This window comes from Musa acuminata, chromosome BXJ1-1 (assembly GCF_036884655.1).
Source record: "Musa acuminata AAA Group cultivar baxijiao chromosome BXJ1-1, Cavendish_Baxijiao_AAA, whole genome shotgun sequence".
NCBI lineage: Eukaryota > Viridiplantae > Streptophyta > Magnoliopsida > Zingiberales > Musaceae > Musa > Musa acuminata.
Genome location: NC_088327.1, coordinates 5,114,623 through 5,138,795, shown reverse-complemented (window position 1 = coordinate 5,138,795; position 24,173 = coordinate 5,114,623). Strand labels below are relative to the sequence as shown.

Here is a 24,173-nt window from a genome sequence, read left to right as displayed (position 1 = left end):
TTGACATGATCAGATTAGCCAAAAAGTGTCTCTTAATAATGATTCGACCACATTCAACCAAAAAACATCATGACTCGATTGAATATGACAACGAAGCATCCCTTAAGAATATAGATGATATGGGATCCCGTCTCACTATTCAGGTAATATGAGGCTAATAAAGAAGTTGACTTGCTAAAATTGTTAGTCCAAAATCATATTCCTAATAATTTGACACATGATCTCACATCACATTGATGGCTGATGCACGTAAAACAAAAGTCTTAACTCATAAAAGAAATGAAAAAAATCTTCCATAACAAGAGAAAAAGGGGTACGTGGACTCATATCGTGTGATACTTCTCCTTCATAGCGGGCCGGCCCATAGCAGAAGTGGAAACTCACTCAGAAGTCTAAAACCGGTTTCGGATCCAATTTAAACAGCATCCGACCCTTTTTGTGCTTCCCTTCTATTACGATCTCCTCGATGGATAAACCCCTCGAATCGCCGACCCACCCTCGCTTTGCAGAGCGGAGGGGATAAGCCGGCGATGGCTTCTCATTATCCGATTTCGCCCGCTGCCTCCCGCCTCTCGAGTCCCTCTCCTCTTTTCGTTCCTTCGTTCCGCTCGCTAAGAACCAATCTCTGGTGCCAACGATTTAAAAATCGCCTCTCTGTTTCCGTTCCGCTCGAGAACGCCCGTTTCAGAGTTCGGAGCTTGGAATCGAACACCTCTCTTGGCGGTGATGGTGAAGCAGCGGCTGAGGAATCAGCAGTGACGCAAGAGGATCTGGAGTCACAGCGGCTTTTCGAGGTGTGGTTCTGTTTTGATGCGAAAGTCTCATGATCAGTCTATGGTTTATTTTTGCATTTTCTTTCGGGTCTGAATGTGAACGGTGAAATGGTAAGTTCGATTCTTACCAACCTGTGAGATTCACTTTTACCTACTGGCAGCATTTTTGTGACAATGATATGTCCTCATGCTTGGAACATTCTGAATGGGTTTTCAGAAGTTGAAGGGTTTGGAGCAGCATCGTATTGATAAATTGGAAAAGTTTGAGAATAAAGCAAATCTGCAATTGGAGAGGCAGCTTGTCATGGCTTCCTGCTGGAGTAGAGCATTGCTGACTTTTCAGGGAAAATTGAAGGGAACTGAATGGGATCCAGAGAACTCTCATAGAATTGATTTTAGTGAATTCTGGAATCTACTCAATTCGAACAATGTCCAGTTCATGGAGTACTCAAATTTTGGCCAGACCATCTCCGGTATGTGATCCATCTCTTTTCTTTGTTCCAAGCATTTTCATTTGTTTTTGAAGTTGCTAGTCTTGTTCTCTGGTTCATTGTTCCAAGTATTTACTGGAATAACAGTAGCTTCATCAACACAAGTATTTTGTTCTCTTTCTTCATTGTCATAGTGCTAATTATTGGAAGTTATGGTCAATTGAAAATCATATATTTTTTGGTTTCTTTTAAGGTATATATGGTGAACTGATACTCAACCACTTTTGCATGATATACGTTGCACATTGATGATTACAAAATCATTAAGACAACTCTACCATTCCCTGGTCGGATTGATACATACTGGTCGGTACTGGTGTGCCAACACACTATACTTTGGCATATACTAGTGATTTGTAGGAAGAGGAAGGAAGAAGAGAAAGCAATGGAGGAAGAGGAAGAAGTAGGAAGAAGAGGAAGCGGTGAAGGAGGAGGGAGGAGGGAGGAGGGAGGAGGGAGGAGGAACCCTACCCATGGCCGACAGCATGCAGTGAGCAACAGGAGGTAGCAGCAGCAAACGACAGCGGCAGGGAGGTATGCTGCACTCCGTGCACATGGAGAAGAGCACTTGCGTTCGCGAACCCTAGTTGTAGGGAAAACCATTTTTTTTACAATTTTAATGGGTTGGACCAGATCCCCAACATGGAGGCGGTCCGCGTACCAATTCATGTGCAGAACGGTATGTACTGCCTGTTTCATACTAGTCTGGGCAAAATGTCATTCCATGGTGCCGTTCAGCATGTTCTTTTTGCAATTAACCATTCATTGACTTATATGTTAATTGTCATGTTACGTGTCCCGACATTAAAATTTAGAGTGAAGCCACCTTTTTTGGAGCACACTGACTTTTATAATCATTTCATTATATAGCCAGATTATTGGTCAATCTATAAAGTTATCCATTATCATTCAGTCAAGTCTATGTATATGATGTTGATTTTTGTTACCTTGCAGCAATGAGTATTTTGCTTTTCAGAAAAGGTAGCTCAAGGACATGTTTACCTCATTAAGTTTTACATTCGTTAATTTCTATGTGCTGTTTTTTGTATTTTCAATTAGTGTATTGTTGTCTGCAGTAATCTTGCCATATTACAGAGATGGAAGGAGAGGGGAAAGAAAGGAAAACTCAAATAGAGAAATTGTGTATCGCCGCCATATTGTTGACCAAATGCCAGTTGATGGGTGGAATGATGTTTGGAGTAAATTGCACCAGCAACTTGTAAACGTTGATGTTATAAATGTGGATTCTGTATCTGCTGAGGTCTATGGTACCATTGCAACTGCTGTTGTGTGGTCTATGCGTTTGGCTCTTTCAATTGCTATTTACCTATGGGTTGATAGTGTGATGAGACCAATTTACGCCAAGTTAATTCCATGTGACTTGGGTCCACCTATGAAGAAAGTAAGGAAGCCCCTTAAGAGTGATACGCTAGGATCTTTGGGCAAAAGTCGGTGAGTAAACAAATCATATGCTAATGAATTTTTTATCAATAGGCATTTGACAGCTTAATAAAAAGGGATTCACAGTTTTATTTTTTATTTTTCAGAAGAAAATTATTTCGTGTGTAAAATTAACATGAACATTATGTTTTGTTGATGATTGATGTCTTTGGATCATTTCACTTTTATTATTGCTCAAAAAAGATTTACGTAAAACTGTCTGGTCAGCTTTTTCCTTCATATAATGTTTAGATGCAGTAATTTTGGAATATAAGGAACTAAGTCAATGGGTATTTTGTGTCCACGAGGTCTTTGCTACGAGTGTCACAGATAATCAATATTTCTTGATTTAGTGTGCCATTTTGGGCCATCTGTCTCTTTCTAGGTATTCTAGCTGAAGTGAAAAATTCTATTTAGAGAAATATAGAATCTCTAATAGTTATTTATGTGCTTACTTCCATTTGCCCAGTGCAAAATTCATATCTGCAGAAGAGACTACAGGTGTCACATTTGATGATTTTGCGGGCCAGGAGTATATAAAGCTGGAATTGCAAGAAATTGTCCGAATCCTCAAAAATGATAAAGAATTTCAAGATAAGGGTATCTATTGTCCTAAAGGTGTGCTTCTTCATGGACCACCTGGAACAGGAAAAACACTGCTGGCTAAAGCTATTGCAGGTGAAGCAGGACTTCCCTTCTTTGCAGCAAATGGCACTGATTTTGTTGAGGTAAAACTTCATTTCTTTACTTTATGGTTTGCATATAAACAAAATGAAAATCTATGTCCTTGACAAATTGCCACCATTTTGCTACTCAAATGTTGTATTATGTGACACCTTTTTGTTCCCTTCTCTCTGCGTGGGTGTCTTACCACCTTGAAACTTTACTCCATTGTAATTGCTATAGTTCTTTCATCTTAATGGTGTGGTTGCAAGAGATGAAAAAAAATTTCTTTGGCTACTGAAGCAAACTAAATTTAGCTTTTTTTTACTTCTTGTGAAATTAAATTGAAAATATTATATCATGTTGACATCTTGATCTTGCAGTGATTTTATGAAGCATGTTGGTGATCTCTTTTCCCCTTCTTCTACTATTTATTTTCTCGGCTAGGATTTATGATTTATTTTTTTATATCTTTTTCTTGTGCATGCTAATGGTAGATGCTCAAATCCATGTAACCTTTGTAATAAAAAAAGAAAAAAAATTGTTGTTGAGATCAGTTAACAGTATTTGTCATCTACTTTTGGTTTGCTTTTCTTTCAGATGTTAGAGATCTGCATCTCTCATGGAAAGTGGTAAATTAATGAATATTTTGCGAAGATACTGTTCAAATTTTGGGTCTTGGTAAATCACATTAACATGAGAAACTAGTTTCCTACTTCTTGTGCAGCTTGACCACTTAAACTCTTCGTAAATTGCTTCTGTTCATTATGTTTCTATTTGGCTGAACTTCCTCACATTAATTGATTATTTTTTAGTTGAAAATATATGATAATGGGAGAAAAATTACCATGCAGCTAGATTTGTTATCTATGTATTTTGAAGTTTATTTTTTTCTTGTACAAGATAAGATCTGCTTGGTTGTATATCATGGGACATGTGTATGTCATTTTGACATAAGATGTCAAAACAGATAAATTCTCAATATGTTCAATGTGTGATTGTCAATATTGACATGGTTTGTACTTTGTAGCATCTATCCTGTGCATGGTACAATGTGCATAACTTATGCACTCACATGTGTTATTTCATGTGTTAAATGATTTACATAAGCTGCATTCAAAGAAAGTTCCCATCCATTTTATAATGATTCTGCATATGCATTAAGTACTACAGATTACTGTTTGCTTGGTATATATGTTCCAAGTTAAGCTCAACAAGCATTCATTTATATCTTCTCTGGCAGATGTTTGTAGGTGTTGCCGCAGCCCGTGTAAAAGATCTATTTTCTAGTGCTAGATCATATGCTCCATCAATAATATTTATTGATGAGATCGACGCAATTGGCAGTAAACGTGGTGGGCCGGATATTGGTGGGGTGAGATCTGTTCAAAATTTGACTATTCTTGCCTGCATGTACTGACTGCATCATGGCTTGTCTTATTTTTTGTTAGAATGCTGGTACATGAGTATGGATATGTATTTATTCAAATTTTGCTCTATCTAACATGGTTTTTACACTGCAATAGTCATGGTTTAACTTGACATTTACTTTTTTTGGGTTGCAGTATTTTTTATTGGAAGAAATCTGTTTATAACAAATATTAAAATACCTATTGTGTTGCTGTACAAGTTTAGAAAGTAATTTTGTTTATTGTTTGCTTATCAATGATAATTTTATAAGAACTTGTGCTTTAGGAGAACTGATACAAACAATAGAAGTTGTTAATGTATTTAGGATAAGTTTAATCCAAATTAGAGCAGAATAAATAAATAATTTTGGCAATTTACTCTGTAGTGAGTAATGGTTACATAGGCATTCAGGAGGAAGCTTTGAAGACGTGCTTATGATAGATTTCCTTTATGCCTATGAGTAACTAATAGTTAAGGAATGCCATTTGTTGATTACAATTAGGAGAGAAGTCATTCATTTTGGCTTGAGCTTCTGTTTCTGTCAAACTCATAGAGGAAGGCTTATGTTTGTGTTGATAATCATAAATTTGAAGTTCATGTTAACCAATGCTATTGTGGCAACAGCTAATAAACTTGTTCATATTATGCTCAGAATAAAGAAATACTTTGCAGATTTTCCCATTCTTCTCTTTCTTCTTTTCACCACATAAATCCTGGCAACACAATAAGCCTCATAACTGACCTAAATTTGCCACCACCCATGTATAAATGAGCTGTATCACTTTCCATAGCAGGGATTATTCGTTTGGAAGGATGCCCTACCTTATACTTGACAGTAAAACATATAACCAGGTTCTTGAAGATAAGTAACAAGTAGTACCTAGTTTTGTATATACTAAAGAAGGTTAATGTAAAATTCAGATGATTATACTAAAGAAGGTTAATGTGAAGTTCAGATAATTTTGTCTAACTTGTCATGAAGAAACAGTGTTATAAAAAACCCGAGTCCCATAAACAAGATGGAATGAACAAGTTCCTCCCATCAGGTATCGTAGAAGAATCACCAGTTCAGTAACTTTTAGCGGTGCCATCACTAATACGTAATGATAATGCTCTCGTTGTATTTTTTCCATATTTCTTTTAATATTTGAAAGTTCCTTACATGGTTTAGGTATATCCATGTGTAATATGTTATACCATGGTTGTTTGTTTTCTTCCTTTTTTTTTTCGTAGTTTCTGCTTCAATAACTTCTTTTCGAGAGAAAGACAGTGAGATCCACTCACTTTTCCATGACTTCTTGTTTACGACAATTAGTAACACAAGAACAAGCTTCTTACAGGGTGGTGCTGAGAGGGAGCAGGGTTTGCTTCAGATTTTGACTGAGATGGATGGATTTAAGGAATCGACATCACAGGTTTGTTAACTTTTATAAATCTTGCCCTTAGCAGACATTGCTCTAATCAACTGCTGCAGATTTTAGTTATAGGTGCAACCAATCGCTTGGATATCTTGGATCCAGCCCTTCTGAGAAAGGGTCGCTTTGACAAGATTATAAGGGTTGGCTTGCCTACTAAAGACGGACGACTGGCCATATTGCAGGTACCAGAATGGTTCTATTTCACTTTTTGGAATTTGGTTTGTTTAGAACTATGTCTGGGGGATTGTTGGTGGATAACCTTTGTATTTATGCTACAACAGGTGCATGCTAGAAATAAATATTTCAGATCAGAAATGGAAAAAAATGTTCTCCTACAGGAAGTTGCTGAACTTACAGAAGATTTTACTGGAGCAGAGTTGCAAAATATACTGTAATTACTTTCTAGAGCTTTGTAAATTTATATGTCCACCTGTCTGGGGACACCTGACAAACTTCTGTTGATGGACAGGAATGAAGCTGGAATTTTAACTGCAAGAAAAGATCAAGACTACATTGGAAGAGAAGAGCTATTGGAGGCTTTAGAGAGGGTTGGTTGTCCCATCTGTCAGAGTACTTAGAAAACAATGATTGTGGCTTGTGGGATTAGTTGAGTCAATCCAGCACCGTCATACACGGTAACATCCTAACTTGTGTAAATTTCTCAGCAAAAAGGTACCTTTCAGACGGGTCAAGAAGACAGTGAGGAAATGCCGGAGGAATTAAAGCTTCGGTTAGCATATAGAGAAGCAGCTGTTGCTGTTCTTGCATGTTTTTATCCAGATTCTCACTGTCCATTTGTAGAGGTTTGTAGAAAGAAAGGTTCAAGCTGCTTACTACTTTATCTTAAAAAACAAATGCCATTTTTAGTTGTTTCCTGTCTTAACATACCAGCACAAAGCACAATGACAGGTGGTTGGAGAGGCTGCTGCAGCACCAACCAGTGGGTCCAGTGCTACCTCCTTGCCTCTCCAATCGCCTGCCATATGCCTACGTGGGCATAGGATTGGTGGTTTTCTTATTTTGTGGTGTGGATGCCACTTGTGATTCATATAAACAAAATTCTACTTTTGCAGACTGATATCCGTTCCATTCGTAGTAAGCCAAATATGCGTTACACTAAGGTTTCAGGAAAACCTTTCTTGAGGAAATCTGATTATGTAAACTCTATTGTGCGAGCTTGTGCACGTAAGTACCATTTTGTATTTTTTACTACTTGTTTAAGCAAGTTATCTTTAATTTATTATCTTTATTTTATTACGCTTCACATCAAGGTTCGTCTTACCGGTCCGAATCGGTGTCTTGGCTGATGGTACAGTACGTACCACTTTGTACCAATGTACCATGTGTCGGTACGGTGGGGTGTACCAATGACATGAAAAATAGTCGAAAATAGCTCTAAAATTTTTTGAGAAATAGGAAAAAGTTAGATTAGAGTTTTTAAGTTTGAAATAAATATAAATTTAGTATAATTTTATCAAAAATAATCTAAATTAGGAAATAATAGTGGCACATATCTTTTTCGAACCTTGAGGAGTAGCTTTGTGGTACGTTTTGGACTATCCTTTCGTTAATATTGAATTATCTATAAAGAAATAATTTGAATTGTTAGATTATTTGTTAAACAATTTAAATTTTAAGATTCAAATAAATTAAGTAATTGATTGTTGGATATATCTAGTTCTACCATCAAAAAGAACGATAGGACTCCATGGGCGGTGGATCGGGGTTCTCGATCTTATGTATTTGTATATTAATTTGATATGTTTGTCAGATCTAATACTAATATTAATCCCACAACATAGTATAATGATACACTGTATGTTATTGGTGCATTAATATGATGATGGTTGTAGTCTAATTGTCGTGAACCGCATGTGCCAGAGGTGGCTCCTGAGAAAAGTATGATTATGGCATGTATTGGTGCAAAACATGGAGATTGTCGAAACTTTTACTTTCACCACTGATTTGTTGTTTCGTATCATAATATTGATCACCGTACTGCTGCTCGGAGAAGAATGATCAATTATCACCATACTGTTGCTCGGAGAAGAATGACCAACTAGCACGTCAAGCTCTATGATATAAATTTTGGGTGGCATGCATAAAATACTACTCGGTCCATGCATCACCCTCAAGCTGTGTAGACGGGACCATTGACTTCTCGACGTCATTTTCATCGTCATTTAAGGCATTACTGTCCATATCACTGCCATGTCTTTGGACTGAGCGGGTTGCTGAATTCAATTGAGAAAGCGTCTACAGACCTTCGATCAGAGAGTTCTTCCTCTCATTTAGATGTTAATCCTCCCTAACTAGCTTAATCCAATCCACACATCATAGCTTTGTGAAGTTTTAAGAGAGTACAAATGTGAGAATGAGCGAAAGAAGTGAGTGACAAAGAAGTTGAGAGAGTATAAGAGTTTGAGAGAGTGAAAGAAGGTGAAAGAGGGGGGAGGAAAGGGTTTAAAAACCCTTTCAAATGGATTTTACCGTTAGAAAGGGGCCAAGTCTGAGTTGTCTGTCGATAATAGTCGGATTGCGATACAGAGCCTCTTAGTATATACCACCCGGCATAGGGTGGTCCATGTATCGGTCCCTTGTCGGACTGATATGTGCTGCCCATAATAGGCGATATACCATGGTATGACGAACCATGCTTCACATGATAAACATTGAATGTTGTTAAAGATACCACAAGAAAATGCTAATAGCAATAATACTGGAAGGAGTTAATCACATTTTGATAAAAGTTATTCCACCTTTTCTTTGGAAGTTTTTGGTAAGGTTATCGTGGATAGTGCTGTTCTTGATCTGTTGACCGCATTTTTTCATGCTAGTCAAGGCCTAAGCTATTCAATTGCAGAAATGTAAAATTTGCGATCTCTAGATATTGGAAAGGACATGTTTTAGATTTTACTATTTATGGTCTAATAGGGTGAGCTGGTAAGGAATGACATGGAATTGATAGATGAAGCTTCTGAATTTTGTTGAGTATCAGGATTGAGGTTTCTCCACCCATCCCTCTCTCTCTCTCTCTCTCTCTCTCATGTTTTTTGCGTGCTGCCATGCTTTAAATGATATTGAAGTCCAAATGAAGATGGATGATACATGTAGTTACCTTTGCTAAGCTGCATTAAGGGCTATCTTTTGCAGCGTAGATTTAGATTCGTAGGTAAGATGATTTGGGATCGTCTTTGTCATTATTGTTCTGGCGGATACTTGTTAATATTCTAGGTCACTCTGATCGATAAAGATACTAATCAAATATTCAAACTATTGTCAATATACAAACAGCAGATATACTGCCAAAAGGGTAGAATTAAACGAGATCATGTCTCTCCAGCTCTTTCAGAGCTATTGCAAGTTTGAGGTGGCATGACCTCAGTTGTCATCTGCCTAGTCAATGACTACTGGGACAAGACCTGAGTTGCTAATTCTCCAAAGGAAGGTTGAGGCAACGATCATCACAACAAAGGGTTTGAAACCTCATTTGATATATTTTTAGCGAGTGGTGGAGACTTTGATAAATCATCGCAGGGTTCTAGGCTTGAATCCTGCTTTTGCCATTTATCCTTTAGAAAAAAAAAGTAATAACTCTTTAGAAGGTGCCAACTAGCTTAGCTGGTAAAGATTTTGATGGTTCATCATAAGGCCGTGGTTCAAATCCCACTTTTACTACTTACCTTTTGTCAAAAAAAAAAGGTAGAATAAACAGAGAAAATACTGATGCAGTCAGTAGTCAAGTGTAATTTTAGTTAGCATCTTGATTACTGCAATAGAATCTAGATTAAGTGTTTGTTACTATTCCTCTGTGATTATCAGATAGCTTTCATGATTTCTATGATCATGAATTAGTTTCTTTAGAATGTCAGGACGGCCTTTTAGACTTGGAGTCTTGTTGAAAGGTGTCATGGCTGGATGATTAACTGGGGTTTTGTTTTAGTTAATTGCTCAAAATCAAGCATAGCATTTATACATGAAGCCAAAGGATTAAATGAAATCCAATGGAGGGACAACTCTTCACGTTACCATAGCATGAATAACAGCCATCACAATATGTGAAAAGTAACACCAATAGTTCAGGTTATGGTTTTTCTGAGGTGGAACAATGGTCAGAAATAAATTAGTCCTGTGAGTAATTTGGACGTGTCCTTGTGTTGTAAAACAATGGTCTAATTTTTGGAGTTAAAGAGCTTGGTAGTTCGATTTTCGCTGATCCAATGAAAGTTTCTTCTGTCAAGGATGGATTTAGTAAGCCCTTTTTACTGTTTGTAACATAATATAGTCATTCCAAATTCTCCACCACTGAATTCAATTTGTCAGTGACAGGGGCCTCGAACTCATTCGTCATGGGGCCTCCTGCTGTTCTGATTAGGTCTAAACTGAGCTCCTTGTTTAGTGATTGAATAACAATCACTTGTTTTACCAAACTAAGCTCATTTAATTTTTTAATGCATGAACTATTTTGTTGTCTGCTTGCACAATCAATGGTAGCGAATAGATGATGCTTCTTTTGTTGAAGTTAGACTTCACTGGAATACTGACTGAATTAATATTTCCCTGTTGATTGGCATGGAAAATGGTACTCTGAAATAAAAGGTTCCGGCATTGCTTAATTTCTTTGGTGGATAGAACATACATTATTAATCTGAACATAATCTTCTCGAGAGAGTGGAGAGATCTCTTCAGTATTGTTTCTGAGCATATATTATAAGGAGATTCATACCTTTTGACCCACTGATATTTGTTCTTTGGTATCAGCTGTTGGTCTTAGTTTGACAGGATTTGTTCCAAATATTTATATTGAACATTGTTTAGGTCAGACTTACTTCCAATCAAAAATGCCCCTTCTTGGCGACCAAAGAAATTGCTCCTTTTTTATGGCACTCCATGTACTGCCCAACAATTCACATGATCTGTAATTCTGCCAACTAGTTCATCACCTTTTAGGATTACTTGTAATTAGAAGTTTTTTTCAATTTTAACCCCCTCATTTCTTTTAATAATAGTTCATGCATTCACCTAATTATTAAATGGAATGATGACTAACTCTTCCATCAATTTTCATGAAAATGTTATATATCTTACATATGTCGATTTACATATCTTGTCTCTAATGATTTCTCCTTGTGCTCCTTAATAATTTTTTTGCTTGAAAACAGAACCTTATCCTTTTTCTTTCTTGGTTTCTTAAATCCATAGCTAGAGTTATTGAAGAGGAGATATTTGGAATAGATAATTTGTGCTGGATTTCTGCAAAGGCTACTTCTGAAGCATCGACTAGTGCAGAGCGTTTAATTCTCCAAACAGGGATGACTGCATTTGGAAAAGCGTATTACAGAAACCAAAGTGATCTTGTGCTTCATGTACATAGATAAATTCAACATCATTGTTCTCATATATGCAAGATTAGGTTCAGTAAATGGCATCTCTTTTATCCTCCTTGGTAACCAGCTGCAAATGTTTTGGATGCAGCTTGCAGCAAAACTGGAGGCGCTCAGGCATGAATACATGCGTTTTTCTGTTGAGAAGTGCTCATCTGTTCTGAGAGAATATCGTTCGGCAGTTGAGACAATTACAGGTATATTGATCTATTACTTATTCTGACTACATATACCTCAATCAATTTGCTTGAAGGGCTAGTCATATAAACAGGGCAACAAAAAAATTGGCCTGGTATATTGGACAGTGATATCATGTCATTTATGCTGTGTTAGATGTTTTGCTTGAGAAAGGAGAGATCAAGGCGAAGGAGATATGGGACATTTATCGAAAAGCACCACGGATTCCTCAAGTATGTATATCATTTGCGTCCATTATTTTCTTTGTTGCTTGATATTTGGCTTTGATATTCAACTACTTGCGACATAACCTTTTATATATGGTCGATATTGCTCACATGTTACCTTTCACTTTTAGTCATATGCTTTACTCCTCAGTTCAATGGTTTCTTGACGAGTCACTGATTACATCAAAAGAGTAATGCATTTACAGGTGGATAGTGCAAAGCCAGGAACCCAAAAAGCACATTAGTGTGTAAAATGACACTACATGAAACAAATATTTAAGGGGAGGAGCATGGCACGTGTGCATCCCTTGTTACTCTTCTAAAATATCGTGACCTTATCATGAAACGAGTGTTGCAACAAAGAACATGAGTATATATAAATGCTTAAGATATTCACATTTTAATGCAAACCAGAAGACTAAAGTAACAAATAATCAGCTCTGTGGAACCTTTTGAGATCATATTTTGCTTTACATTGATTATATTACTTTAATGATGTCTTTCCTACTGAGTTGATTGTTATGCATGTACTGTAATCTTCTCCTTTCCTTGGTCTTGCAGCAGCATACATCTGCACTAGAATGATCTAAATCACTGACATGTGCACCTTGTGAAGTGAGTCACATGACATTTATTAGTCCTTGTTGAAGTAAAGAAACTTCGGATTGAATTTTTAGCTGTATTTAAGATATCAGTTCATCTCCAGCGTCAAGAAGCTGCTTCTTTGTGGTTCCTGCCTCTAATGTGTCTTGCTGTGGATGTTAATAAATGTATTTTTAAATTTGTTCCTGTATTTCAAAGATACACCTACATTCTGAAATTGAAACAAATAGGAGTATTTATTATAGGAAGACCAAAATATTCATTAGAAACTATTGATAATATTAAATGCTCGTAATTTAACTAAGGATATTGTTCTAAATTGATGACAACAAAAGATCCACAAGGCTGACTCCAAATAGTTGGGACAATATGGCTTGTTATAGTTGTTGTATGCTGTGCCGGTCTGGTAGATTCCCAAAAACCAGTGTCTTGGTTCATTTGATGCGTTATTTGATAGTTTGAAGTTGATTGAGATTGTAGTTATCCAAGGGTATAAAAATTCTTCATAGTTATCAGGAATATGCTTCTCGAGTTTCTTGGTAGCTTCATATTCAGAATAATTATTCCCATGAACCTTAGCGTTTCATGATCTATCACCTGACTAGAAATCTCTTCATAGGGCAAATCTTTTAAAACTCAACTTGCCATCTCATTAACATACTTTCAACACTAAAATGTCAAACGCATCATGAACACCAGATAGCAAGGGGGGTAGTGCCAATCTATAAGCCACATCTATGACTCTCCAATATTTCGAATGGCCCAATTTATCATTGAACCCAAATTGCATTACCCCATGATTTTCTTGTTCTTGGCAGAATTCTAAATAAAGACTAGGCTCGGCAATCTCAACTCACCAACATCATTCCAACATATAGGGGAGCTACGCCTACACCTTCCATGGAATGCCTCAAAGGGTGTCATTTAGATAACTGTTTGGAAGCTAAGCAAATCAGTATAAGGGTAGATGTTTGTCCTAAGAACTAACAAAATCCAAGACCATTTGTTTTATTCCAAAAAAATAATTATAACAATATATATGTATATACATACATATATATATGTGAGTGGTTGTAGGTCTTTAGAGGAGCATTGAGACTTGAATATCTCTGTAGCTTAACAGTAGTTTATTCATCTTATTTTTTTCTCTCATTCACCTTTGGGATTTACTTCTTGGATAGTAAAATATCCAATTAGGAGGGTGATATCCTTACTAGGTTGGTCATTGGATAAAAAATTATCTAATTCAACGTTCAATCCAACTTATTGTAGATATGGACTAAAATTTTAACCATATAATCTCATTAATGATCCTACTTGATTATTTAATTAATAATACCCTTAGTCTTTTTGTTTGATTGGTACATCTATTTAAAAAAGGATAGATTAATCAAAATAAAAATAATTTATGATCCTTATATGCTCAAAGACATTTCAGTTTCGCTCACAACCCGTAGGACTATAAGTCAAATTAAGAATTTTGATAACCAATTGTTACAAGTTTGGAGTGGAATTTCTAAAGAGACTCGACTATTCAGCCGTAAAATTTATTTTATTATTAACAATAACATATTATACATGAAATTAACTATATAAATTTATAAATACTTGGGGATATAGTTGTTCTAAATTGAACTGTCATTGGAATTCCAAAAAGACCATCAACATTCTTATATAAAAATAATTCACGTGTGACTTATCTTGCACATCAAGGCTTGGAACCAATATTGCAATGCACTTATATAACTCATTTACAACTTCTATATTAAACTCAATGGAGGTGTTCTTATAAAAGAATTTTGGATTCAAATAATATTTTGCTGCATGTAATGACTGGTGAAGTTAACAATTTCATATTTCGCCAATAATTACAAATATTTTTTAATATTTTTTTTCATTTTCATCAAAGAACTTTTGAATCATCTTCTTTGTTCTATCCTTAGCCTTATAAATATATTCTATTATATATATTTTTTTATTATCTGCCAACCGAAGGACTCAAACAAGAGACCTCATTACCTTTAATATATAAACTGTACGATTTCAAAAAGACGACATTAAGATAATATCATCGGCCCTTTTGTCTTTTGCTTGTTTTGCTTGTTTGCTTGTCATCCATTTCTTCGAGGTAAACATGTTTCTCATGTTATGTTTTTAATGATGCATGCTTTGTAATGTCAAGGAAGTAGCAAATCATGTGACACTATATCTCACCAATTCCTTGTTGCCTGTGAATTGTGTCATTATATTCAAAATCCCAATATGATTATAGAGAAATCCAACAACAAAGATTGCCCTGTTTAAAGTTTTTTTAATGTCAAGAATCTTCTCAATATCCTCCAATATTAAATCAATGCAATGTGCCGCACATGGAATCTAATATAAGTGTTGTCTTTTTACTCCAAGTAATTTACCTAAGACAAAATAAAATTCTTAAGACTTAGGAGTCACATAATTTTTCCATTCAAATTTGAGATAAAGTAAATAACGGATTAAAAAATTTAAAAGATAAATCTTACCAACTAACACATTGTTGTTTCCATTGCTGGTTATGACTTGGACGATATTTTGTTCACCAATTTCTTCCACTAATTTATTAAGCAATTTATATATATTTTCTCCTAATTTCATAAAAAATGATGCATCTATTGACTTCACAAACATGGTTCCTAAAGAACAATTGGTCATAAAATTAATTATACTTCTATGTCTCCTGTCGATCCAAGCATCTGACATAATAAAGCAACCATGTTTTACACATGATTCTTTGTGATGCTTTAATAAGTCATTTGTATAATCAACTCTTTTTTCAATAATGAAACTCGTAACTCATAATAACTAGAAGGTTTTTATCTCTCACCATATCTTTCAATAACTTTAATCATCCCTTTAAAACTGTTTAAATGACAAGTACTAAGAAGAAGGCCAGCCTGATAGAAGAAGCGAGTAATGTGTTGAATCGTTCTTCCCCTTATTTTTTTATCACAAGCATCACTTATTATTTGTTTGTCTTAATTTTGTTTCTGCTTTGCCCCTGTTGCTTCTGTGATCTTTGATACATATATAAGTCCCTCGGTTCCTTTTTACTCTTCTTAACCAGTATGACTTCTTTTCTTTTTTTGTCATATACTCTTTTTCCAATTGGATTGATACTTTTTGAATAATCTTCTTCATCATCATCTCTAATATGTTCAACATTATCCTTGGGTAAAATCTCATAAGATTCATTCCTTTGCATCTTTTTTCCGTCATATAAGCTAATAACTCTTCTTTTACATCAGGTGGACACTTTTTGCATGTTGATGCATTCTTGAAGTTTCCTACTTATGCTGTTTTATATGAAAAATACCATCTCTAGTAATCTTATCATAGAAAATGCAAGTAATTGCATTAGGATCTTTAGAATCCTTTAATAATTGTATTTTCAAGTTAGGATCCTTGAATTTTTTTTTATGAATCTTTTGAATTGCTTTGTACACTTGTCATTAATCCTCAAACCCTAATAATAGTTCTAAATAAATATATATTAGTAGTGCTAAAATCTAAATAGGGACTATTATATGATAACAATTGTTAACAATCTATTGTTAACGATATTTAATCTATTGTTAACAATAGTTAGAGGGGAGAAAAGAGTCACCAACGGTGGAAATTGGGGAAGGAGAGAGCGGCGGTGATAGTGGAACTTTCGGACGATGGCAATGACGACAAAGGAAGCTTCGGACGACAGTAGCAGTGGCGGCGAAGGAACCTACAGACGACAGCAGCAACAATGGAGAAAGCTTCAGACGTCGGTAGTTAAAGCTGGGGACGACGACGTCGTGGGCGGCGGAAGCTTTAGATTTGTCCGTTGGTGGCGGAGTAAGCTACGGTCCTCTCCCTCGATGGTGGAAGGAGCTACACATAGAAGCAGTGGCGGTCCTATGCGTCGGCGGAGAGCTAGTGGTAGAGGAAATGTCGACGGTGAAGGCAGAGACTATGTTATGGTTTAAGGCTCGGGGTCACGAAAGGGGGTGGGGGGTGGGTTTTGCAACTATAGTAATACTATGTAGTTGAGTTGGTTCAATTGAACAAACTAGCTACCCGAACCAAACTTACTAGTCTGGTTTGGTTGCATAGTCTCAATCGGGCACTCGCCTGAGGTACTCGGCGCTTGGTTTCAGACGAGTGCCTAGGTAGTGCTTCACTAAAGTGCATCGCTTGGCTAATCTGAGGCGCTTGGGCCTCGCCTTGCCTCACTCGAGCGCCTGAGCACCTATTTAAACCCCTGGTTTAAAAATAACATTTATAGGATTGGTTAGAGAATATTAAAAGCAAAATGTAAAAGAAATTACCAAGGAGTAAGGCCACACAAGAATCATCATATAATAACATAATTTGGGATCTTATATGGTGTATAAGTAGGTCTTAGATTATATGATGATATAAACGAGATTTTCATTGATGAAAATGATCAGAAAAAGAGGGTTGTGAATGAAGAAAGAAACCTGTATTTAACAAGCGTTTTACTGAAGTTAGGAGAGAGAAAGGATTATAGGAAGTAGGGCAGTGTAAGTCTTAGATTGGATTTGTACAAGTCAATCTGTTTATTCTGCAGAATGTGAGATGGTGTGCATCATGAGGCACAACAATCTTGCTCTGTTTCTATGTTTGTGTATCTTCTATGCTAGTTTGTCCTTGCAAAGTAAGATTGAGATTCTATCAATGTTCAATGTGGAACTAAACTTGCTGCTTTTTCTTGTATTTGTTTGGTCCTGGTTGCAGCCTCCTGTTCATCCAGTTGATGAGTATGGAGCACTTATTTATGCTGGAAGATGGGGAAATCATGGTGTCTCTCTTCCGGGGAGGGTTACCTTTGCACCAGGATATGTTGGGTTTTCCACATTTGGTGCACCCAGGCCTTTGGAGGTATGTCATTGTACATAATGATAACTATCATCTGAATTAAAAGTGATCCTTCATGTTGTAGCTAATTGTTTTCTTTCTGTACAGACACAAATCATCAGTGACCAAGCATGGAAGTTGATTGATGACATTTGGGATAACAAAATAAAGGACATCAAGAATGAAGTCTCTAGGCAGATTGAAGAAGACACAGAAAGACCACAGCTTTTGCTGGCTGACCACTTCCTTTGAGACTAAATACACTTTATCCTTATATGATTCCCGTCCCCCCTTGTGAGTATAAATTTGATTTAATAGAATATTTCATGATTAGCAAGAAGACAACATGAAGATGTGTTCTTGCCTTGGAACTTAGTTGCAATTTCATGCTGGACTTGTTGAATTCTATTCAGGTTTTATGCCTTGAGAGAAAAAGAAAACCTTATGTTTAGGTTCTTTCTTGTAAATGTCTAATGTTTTTCCACAACAGGTGTGATCAAACTTAATGGAAAAAAAAATATCATCATATCAACGTCCAAGTCTTGATTGTTTCTGAAGTTTAGTTAGGTATTTATAAGATGTGGAAGTTTTTTCTCCTATTACATTCATAAGTTTGAGCTAATCCATTCATAATATTATTAATAGATGTATTTCAGGACTGGGAAAACCAAGTCATTGAATTGATGCCTTGTAATTATTGTTAAAAGGATTATGTATGGATTTTCTTTTCACTTGTTCATACGGAGGTGCATGTTTTTTCTTTGGTAAAAATAGATAAACAAATATATAAAAATGTAACAGAAGATGTGCTAGTTTCAAGAGTTTTATAGACAAGAAAATTTATTTGGATTAATTTCTTTGAAAACTTTACCAATTTTAGGCCTGAAATCCAATTTAAACAAGAATCATAGGTTTCCAATTCTTTTAAGTTGAACTCTTTTCTAGATGCAGTTCTTGCCATGCTCCTAAATCATCAAGTAGAGTGCAGTACCTAGCTTTAATATTAAGTGGCTCAATCTTATTGTGCAGTTAAACATCTGATGAATCACCTTAATATGATATTAGTGGCTCAATCTTATTGTGCAGTTAAACATCTGACGAATCACACACACGTCCGTGGCAGGTGTCCAGGTGAAGCAGTTTTGCTCATGATAAGTTCGCACTTTTGCTCTAAACTCCGGCCAGGCTCGGATGTGTGCGGTTGTGTTGCATAAATTCTAAATGAAGAGTGCATTCATGGAGGTTTCTGGCTGTGTCATCTACCTTATGTTGCTCTCTACAAACAAGTGCATGTTTGCTCCAGTGAGTCAGGATTTATATGCCAAACATCTGACAAAAGTGAGATATGTTGTTCCAGTCCTCACTACCTTATTCTGTTCTTCACAAACGAGGGCATGTTTGGTCCAGTGGGTCAGGATTTATATGCTAAACATATGAGAAAAAGTGAGATATGTTGTTCCATCATCACCATTTATCGAACAATACATTATATTTTGTGGAACAGTCAGGAAAAAGTGCCCGAGGTCTCATGTTTTTGTATCGAAATGTCACTGACTGATCTGTTAGCTTTGTAAACATCATTACAGAAATCACGTTTGGCATTTAACTCGTGATCCAAGTTTTATTGATTCCGAACACCTGATTTATGTTTGTTTCCTACATAAAATCTAAATGGCATTTGCAGGTAGTGAAACAGACGATCATCGCTTTTGCGTGGCCAGTATATTTAGCATATAGAGAACTCCACATCTGATAACGCTTGTTTTGGGTGTCTTGTCACATCTCCATATATGCTTTACACACAACACACAATCTGAAGTGTTCTTGTTCTCGAACACTGGACAGTAGTATCCACCGATTTCCTGTAGCAGCACCTCAAAGCACAGCCCCACATTTGGTACATGTTACTCTCATGGAAATAATTTACAACATTAGATCGGTTTGCATGCTTGTTGTTACAATTCTCTATCCTTTCAAATTAAGATATTAGCACTACCTGTGTAAACAAATCACATGAAGCTCTCTATTCACATTTACTTGCTTTGAGGCTCAGTGATGGCTGAAGCAGCACCATCTGGGAGCCGTACCTCGCCGAAATGAAGCATCAGCGTGCCGTGCCGAGAGCTACGCACCCGGTTGCTGCCGTGCCGGATTTCTTGTGTGTTCTCGTGAGTCCAAGTCGCTCAACCTGGAACTCTTCTTGTTTGCTGCGGCTCAGAATTTTGCTTTAGGTTGCCTCTGTGAAAGCTCTGTATATGAAATCACGGAAGCGTCTCGAGTACTGTTTCGGATCTACAGCTGATATCGAGGATGGATCAAACTGGAAAGACTTGTAGGCATGCTCAAGCTTTTTGCTGATATCGTAGTCTTGCAATATGTCTATGATGCCAAAAATCAAGACTATATCGTAGAACTCTCCGGTGGGTTCTCCGACGAGCTGGGAATCGCCATCGCTCTTCCTAACTGTCAGTTCAGCTCTAGCTGGCATGTTGACGCCTAGTCTGATCTTTCCCGTCCTACAGCATCAAACAGAAGGAACAAAAGCTCAAGGGCTAATCTTGATGATGTTGTGCAGAGAAAGATAGATAGATGGATGCTGAAATGTATTTTGGGAGATGACGGCACAAACTATTCGATGAGATGAAGGATATGAGATCCTAAAGGATACAAAAAAAAAAAACAACATTTTTGTTTCTTTTTCTACAATAACATCATTGACTAAGCATATGTGCATATCAATAAATTCATACTTGTGATAAATATATCGGTTATTTCAGACAGTACAAATGTAGAAATTTACTGTTAATATATAGCAAAAGAAACATGCAAAGTCATATGAGAAGGTAATGATACCATTTGTCTCATGTTAAACATCAAGAGAATGAAATATGTACAAGAAGTATGCATGATTTGATTTTGTCCTCAACAAGTGTAGCAATTTATTGTTTAATTGTAGCAAAAGAAACACACAAACTCGTATGAGAAGGTACTCATTTCATTTGTCACTTGGTAAACATCAAGAGAATGAAATATGTAGAAGAAGCATGCATGATGCCTTGCATGATTTGATTTGGTCATCAACAAATCCTCTAATAGTTTGATGTTAGAAAAATAATCTAAAGAGCACAAGCAACATTCTGTCACACATAGGGCGAATGAGACACATATAGAAGAAGCATGCATGAGGCATTGCATTATTTGATTTGGTTGTCAAAAGATCCCCTAATAGTTTGGTACTGAATAATTATGATACATTAAATAGGACATGTAACAAAGAGAAATATAGATCTCGCGAGAGAAACATAGCAAAGTCATATGAAAATCTAATTATGACACTCTCTCACATGTTAGAACATCAAGGGAATGAATTTATATAGAAGAAGCATGCAAGATGCCTTGCATTGTTTGATTTGGCTGTCAAAAGGTCCTCTAATAGTTTGGTACTGAGTAATAATACATCTAAGCAGACAAGAAACAAAGAAAAACATAGAAACTAATCCATAATGGTTGTACCTATTCGAATCAGAATTCAAATCATCCTTGTTGACTCTTGAAAGCTGCATTGTTGCTTCTCTTTTGCTATCATCGTCACCACCTTTGACCAAAACATGAGCAACTTAGAAAATGCACAGTCAGGGAAGCTTGAATAAATATTTTGATGCCATTTCAGACATTAAAATGAACCTTCAGGTGGAAGCATCTCTCTGGAACTTCTAAAATGGACTCCCACTAAAAGACTATAATCCATGATCCTCTCCTGCTCGAGAAACTCACAATCCTTGTCAACTTGCCTGTAGAAAGCACATATATATATCTCATTCTATATAAGAAGCATAGAATATCTAGGTTCAGAAAACAGAACTGCCATAAAACTGGACAAAATCGATAACAATACCTTTGGAACTCCTGAAACCAAGATCGTTGTAGCCGAAATATGAAGTTAAGATCAAGATCCTTTAAGGTAGTGGTTTCGTCAATCTCTGACTCTGGCTTACTGGTCATACGACCATGAGAAGATCCTTTCAGGTCAAACCGCCGGTGAATAACATACTCAGAGCAGAACAAATTTTCCATTATAACAAAGCGGACCTGATCAATTGTGACAAGAAAAAGCAAAACCTGATAAGTTATGTAAAAAAAAAAAATACTCCATCCAAAATTACGAACGTTCATTGAGATCTGCATTCTGACCTTCTTCTGTGAAGCTCCAGTTAACTTCACACAATGAAGACCAAAAAACTTGGTTACCAAACTGTTCTCAAATTTCCTGACATGGTTATAATATGCTTGAAGCATCCGCAAAAGGACCTGTCGAACAAGATGTTATGTGGTAAGATAGATGCGGAAACTAGGAAAAGGATTACCGTTTCAAATAGGAAGGATGATTCGGATAGGAAAAGATGATTACCTTTACTTCAGACTTCTTCATTGTCTTTATCATATATCTGTCATCATTGGTCAGGTAAAAGAAACTTCCACTCTTACCAGGCGAAGACAGCTCCCGAAGGGCATCATTGCCACAAAGAGACATCATATAGTCAGCTGCATCAACTTTGAACAGCCTGCAAAGTGTCCTGAACATTCAATTTAAGTATCATGTATCATCAAGTCTGCTCTAGTTTAAGAATACAAACTTCAAAGGTGATAACTAAAATGTAACAGAGTAGAGTCATGGACTTACCTGAACACCAATGGACAGTAATCTTTCCATCTGAATTCACAGGATTGATGTGGAGGTGTATGCTTCGAGCCTTCAGGAGGAAACTTTGTCCACACTTTTTCTTTGGGGTCAAAGGCAGATGATTTCAGCTCACTCTGAGAAGGACCTTGTTTTCCAACAGCATGTCTGTACCACAGCAAACTTTAGATTGGTGAACTCTGGAAAACAAGGATAAGAACACAATCTACATCAAACCGCTGTCTTTTAGTGGATTATCTAAGAAATGAATTAGTGTTTCCACTTTACTAAGCTTCATTGATGGAGAATTGCAAGCACATGACAATGCCTTCATATACACAATCTTCGGCCAAAGACTACATATAGCTACGCAGGAAAACATTACCTTATCCCGAGCTGGAGATTGAGCATAAGGTCATAATTCTTGTGCCCTTTCATGATGGTTTCTCCTTGCTTCTTCTTCATGGCTCTCGGAGGCCGCCAACGCATGCGTGGTGGGTTCATCGGCACCTTTGCCTCTGCCGCATCCTGCTTCTCAACCATGGAACGCCTCTCGACCATGTCAGAAGGAATATCTCCATGGGACTCCCAGGTGTAGATCCCATCCAGCCCCTTTTCTAGTCCCACATTGTCATTGGTCCCGATCACGGTGAGTGTCCTGCCGTTGGGCCTTCTGCGCAGCAAAGCGGCACCGTCGACGGAGGCCCGCCTTCTGGCGCGGTCCGTGGCGGCAGATTCAGAGGCCGTGGAGGACCGCCGCGGCTCAATGCCGGACCAATTGAGGGTCTTCTGGGAGGGAAGCACCGATATGGTTTCCCCCAGTGAGATCTTGCATTCTTTAAGGTCGGCCACAAACTCTTCCTGTGGGTCTCGGGCAGTGGGGGAGGTGGCGGTCGGCGATGGGTAGTACACCCCCTTGTGTTGGATGGTGGCATTCTCGTTAGACCATTCCCCGACGTAGAGGCCGCCATCAGCCCACCGGAAGCTACCGTTGCCCCTGGGATTTCCGTTGTCCCAATCACCGTCGTAGCGATTGCCGTTAGCCCAGATGAGGGCTCCTCTGCCATGGATGAGCCCGGCGCGCCACTGTCCGACGTACTCGGTTCCGCTGCGCCAGACGTAGCGGCCGTGGCCGTCCTGCATGCCAGAGCGCCACTCGCCGTCGTAGTAGTCGCCGTTGGCGTAGGACTTCTTGCCGTGGCCGTGTTTCAGGTTCATGGACCAGCTCCCCCAGTAGGTTTCGCCGGAGGCGCCGGTGTAGGTACCGAAGCCGTCCATGAACCCGGCCTTGAAATCGCCCTCGTAGGTGGCGCCGGAGGGCCACGAAAACTTCCCGCGGCCGGTGGTCTTCCCATACCGCCACTCGCCCTCGTACATGCACCCATCCGTCCACAGGTACTTCCCGGTGCCGTGGGGGATGCCAGCGATCCAATGTCCGGTATAGAAGTCGCCGCTGGGGAAGACATGCTCCGCGTGGTAGACCTCCCCCTCCTCCTCCGCCTCTGCCGAATCGTCGTCGTCGCCTTCTCCGCGTGGAGAGGTGGCGCCGGAGTCGTCTTCGGACGGGGCGACGGACATTGGCCCGAGCGGGCAGACGCGGCGGCGACTGCCGGGCTGCTGCTGCTGCTGTGCTTTTCGGACGGTCGATTCCCACGCCTTGGCGTCGTGCTGCTTCTGCTGCTGCGCTTTGTACATTCTATTCCGCCCTCGTGCGTCTCTCTCCTCTCCTCCTCTTCGATGCTATTGACTCAGCGTCACCACCAATCCCACAGCCATTGCCGAACTCACGTCGATCGCCCACTCACATCTCCACCCAACGACATCGTCACGGGACGAAGACCAGACGAGGCGGAGGGGGCGGTTGTAAGTTATGCCTTCCTCGTAACATTTTCTTGATTTTTCTTTTTTTCTTCCCTTCTTTTATATATAAATATAATTTTTTTGGCTGAAAAAAATAGAAAAAGAAGAAGAAAAAATTGGGAAATTTGTTTTTGGATTTAGATAAATTGTTGGGATAATGCTCGA

The 24,173-nt window shown here is 37.9% G+C and overlaps 2 protein-coding genes across 4 annotated transcripts; one reads left to right on the top strand and one right to left on the bottom strand.

The window, feature by feature from the left end:
- Positions 1 to 462: 462 nt before the first annotated feature.
- On the top strand, positions 463 to 19,076 carry LOC135622202 (probable inactive ATP-dependent zinc metalloprotease FTSHI 4, chloroplastic). Of its 3 annotated transcripts, none has more exons than XM_065124008.1 (17): positions 463 to 794; positions 991 to 1,246; positions 2,341 to 2,716; positions 3,174 to 3,432; positions 4,611 to 4,742; positions 6,118 to 6,192; positions 6,252 to 6,377; positions 6,477 to 6,586; positions 6,665 to 6,743; positions 6,861 to 6,998; positions 7,269 to 7,380; positions 11,398 to 11,561; positions 11,671 to 11,776; positions 11,913 to 11,989; positions 17,351 to 17,494; positions 17,579 to 17,764; positions 18,500 to 18,519. In XM_065124008.1, exons 1-16 carry the CDS (start codon positions 531 to 533, stop codon positions 17,720 to 17,722), a joined length of 2,562 nt encoding a protein of 853 aa, XP_064980080.1. In that variant the 5' UTR covers positions 463 to 530; the 3' UTR covers positions 17,723 to 17,764; positions 18,500 to 18,519. The 3 variants fall into 3 exon arrangements, with proteins under 3 accessions (XP_064980080.1, XP_064980011.1, XP_064979942.1); XM_065123939.1 differs by lacking the exon at positions 18,500 to 18,519 and adding an exon at positions 18,594 to 19,076 and having other exon boundaries at positions 464 to 794; XM_065123870.1 differs by lacking the exon at positions 18,500 to 18,519 and adding an exon at positions 18,557 to 19,076 and having other exon boundaries at positions 464 to 794.
- A 568-nt stretch (positions 19,077 to 19,644) lies between these two features.
- LOC103989511 (phosphatidylinositol 4-phosphate 5-kinase 6-like) lies at positions 19,645 to 23,967 on the bottom strand. The gene is made up of 8 exons (XM_065194112.1): positions 22,534 to 23,967; positions 22,152 to 22,316; positions 21,879 to 22,044; positions 21,662 to 21,778; positions 21,366 to 21,559; positions 21,155 to 21,261; positions 20,984 to 21,065; positions 19,645 to 19,986 (listed from the first exon to the last, which is right to left on the bottom strand). Exons 1-8 carry the CDS (start codon positions 23,841 to 23,843, stop codon positions 19,698 to 19,700), a joined length of 2,430 nt encoding a protein of 809 aa, XP_065050184.1. The 5' UTR covers positions 23,844 to 23,967; the 3' UTR covers positions 19,645 to 19,697.
- Positions 23,968 to 24,173: the final 206 nt, after the last annotated feature.

What these genes read in the sequence shown, in the direction of transcription:
- LOC135622202 (XM_065123939.1), top strand. Translation starts at nt 531, where the DNA reads ATGGCTTCTCATTATCCGATTTCGCCCGCTGCCTCCCGCCTCTCGAGT. An exon ending in GGATCTTTGGGCAAAAGTCG is followed by an intron (nt 2,717 to 3,173) that starts GTGAGTAAACAA and finishes CCATTTGCCCAG; the next exon opens with TGCAAAATTCATATCTGCAG. An exon ending in GTGGGCCGGATATTGGTGGG is followed by an intron (nt 4,743 to 6,117) that starts GTGAGATCTGTT and finishes AGCTTCTTACAG; the next exon opens with GGTGGTGCTGAGAGGGAGCA.
- LOC103989511 (XM_065194112.1), bottom strand. Translation starts at nt 23,843, where the DNA reads ATGTACAAAGCGCAGCAGCAGAAGCAGCACGACGCCAAGGCGTGGGAA. An exon ending in TACTGTCCATTGGTGTTCAG is followed by an intron (nt 22,045 to 22,151) that starts GTAAGTCCATGA and finishes TTGAATGTTCAG; the next exon opens with GACACTTTGCAGGCTGTTCA. An exon ending in TTGAATTCTGATTCGAATAG is followed by an intron (nt 19,987 to 20,983) that starts GTACAACCATTA and finishes TTGATGCTGTAG; the next exon opens with GACGGGAAAGATCAGACTAG.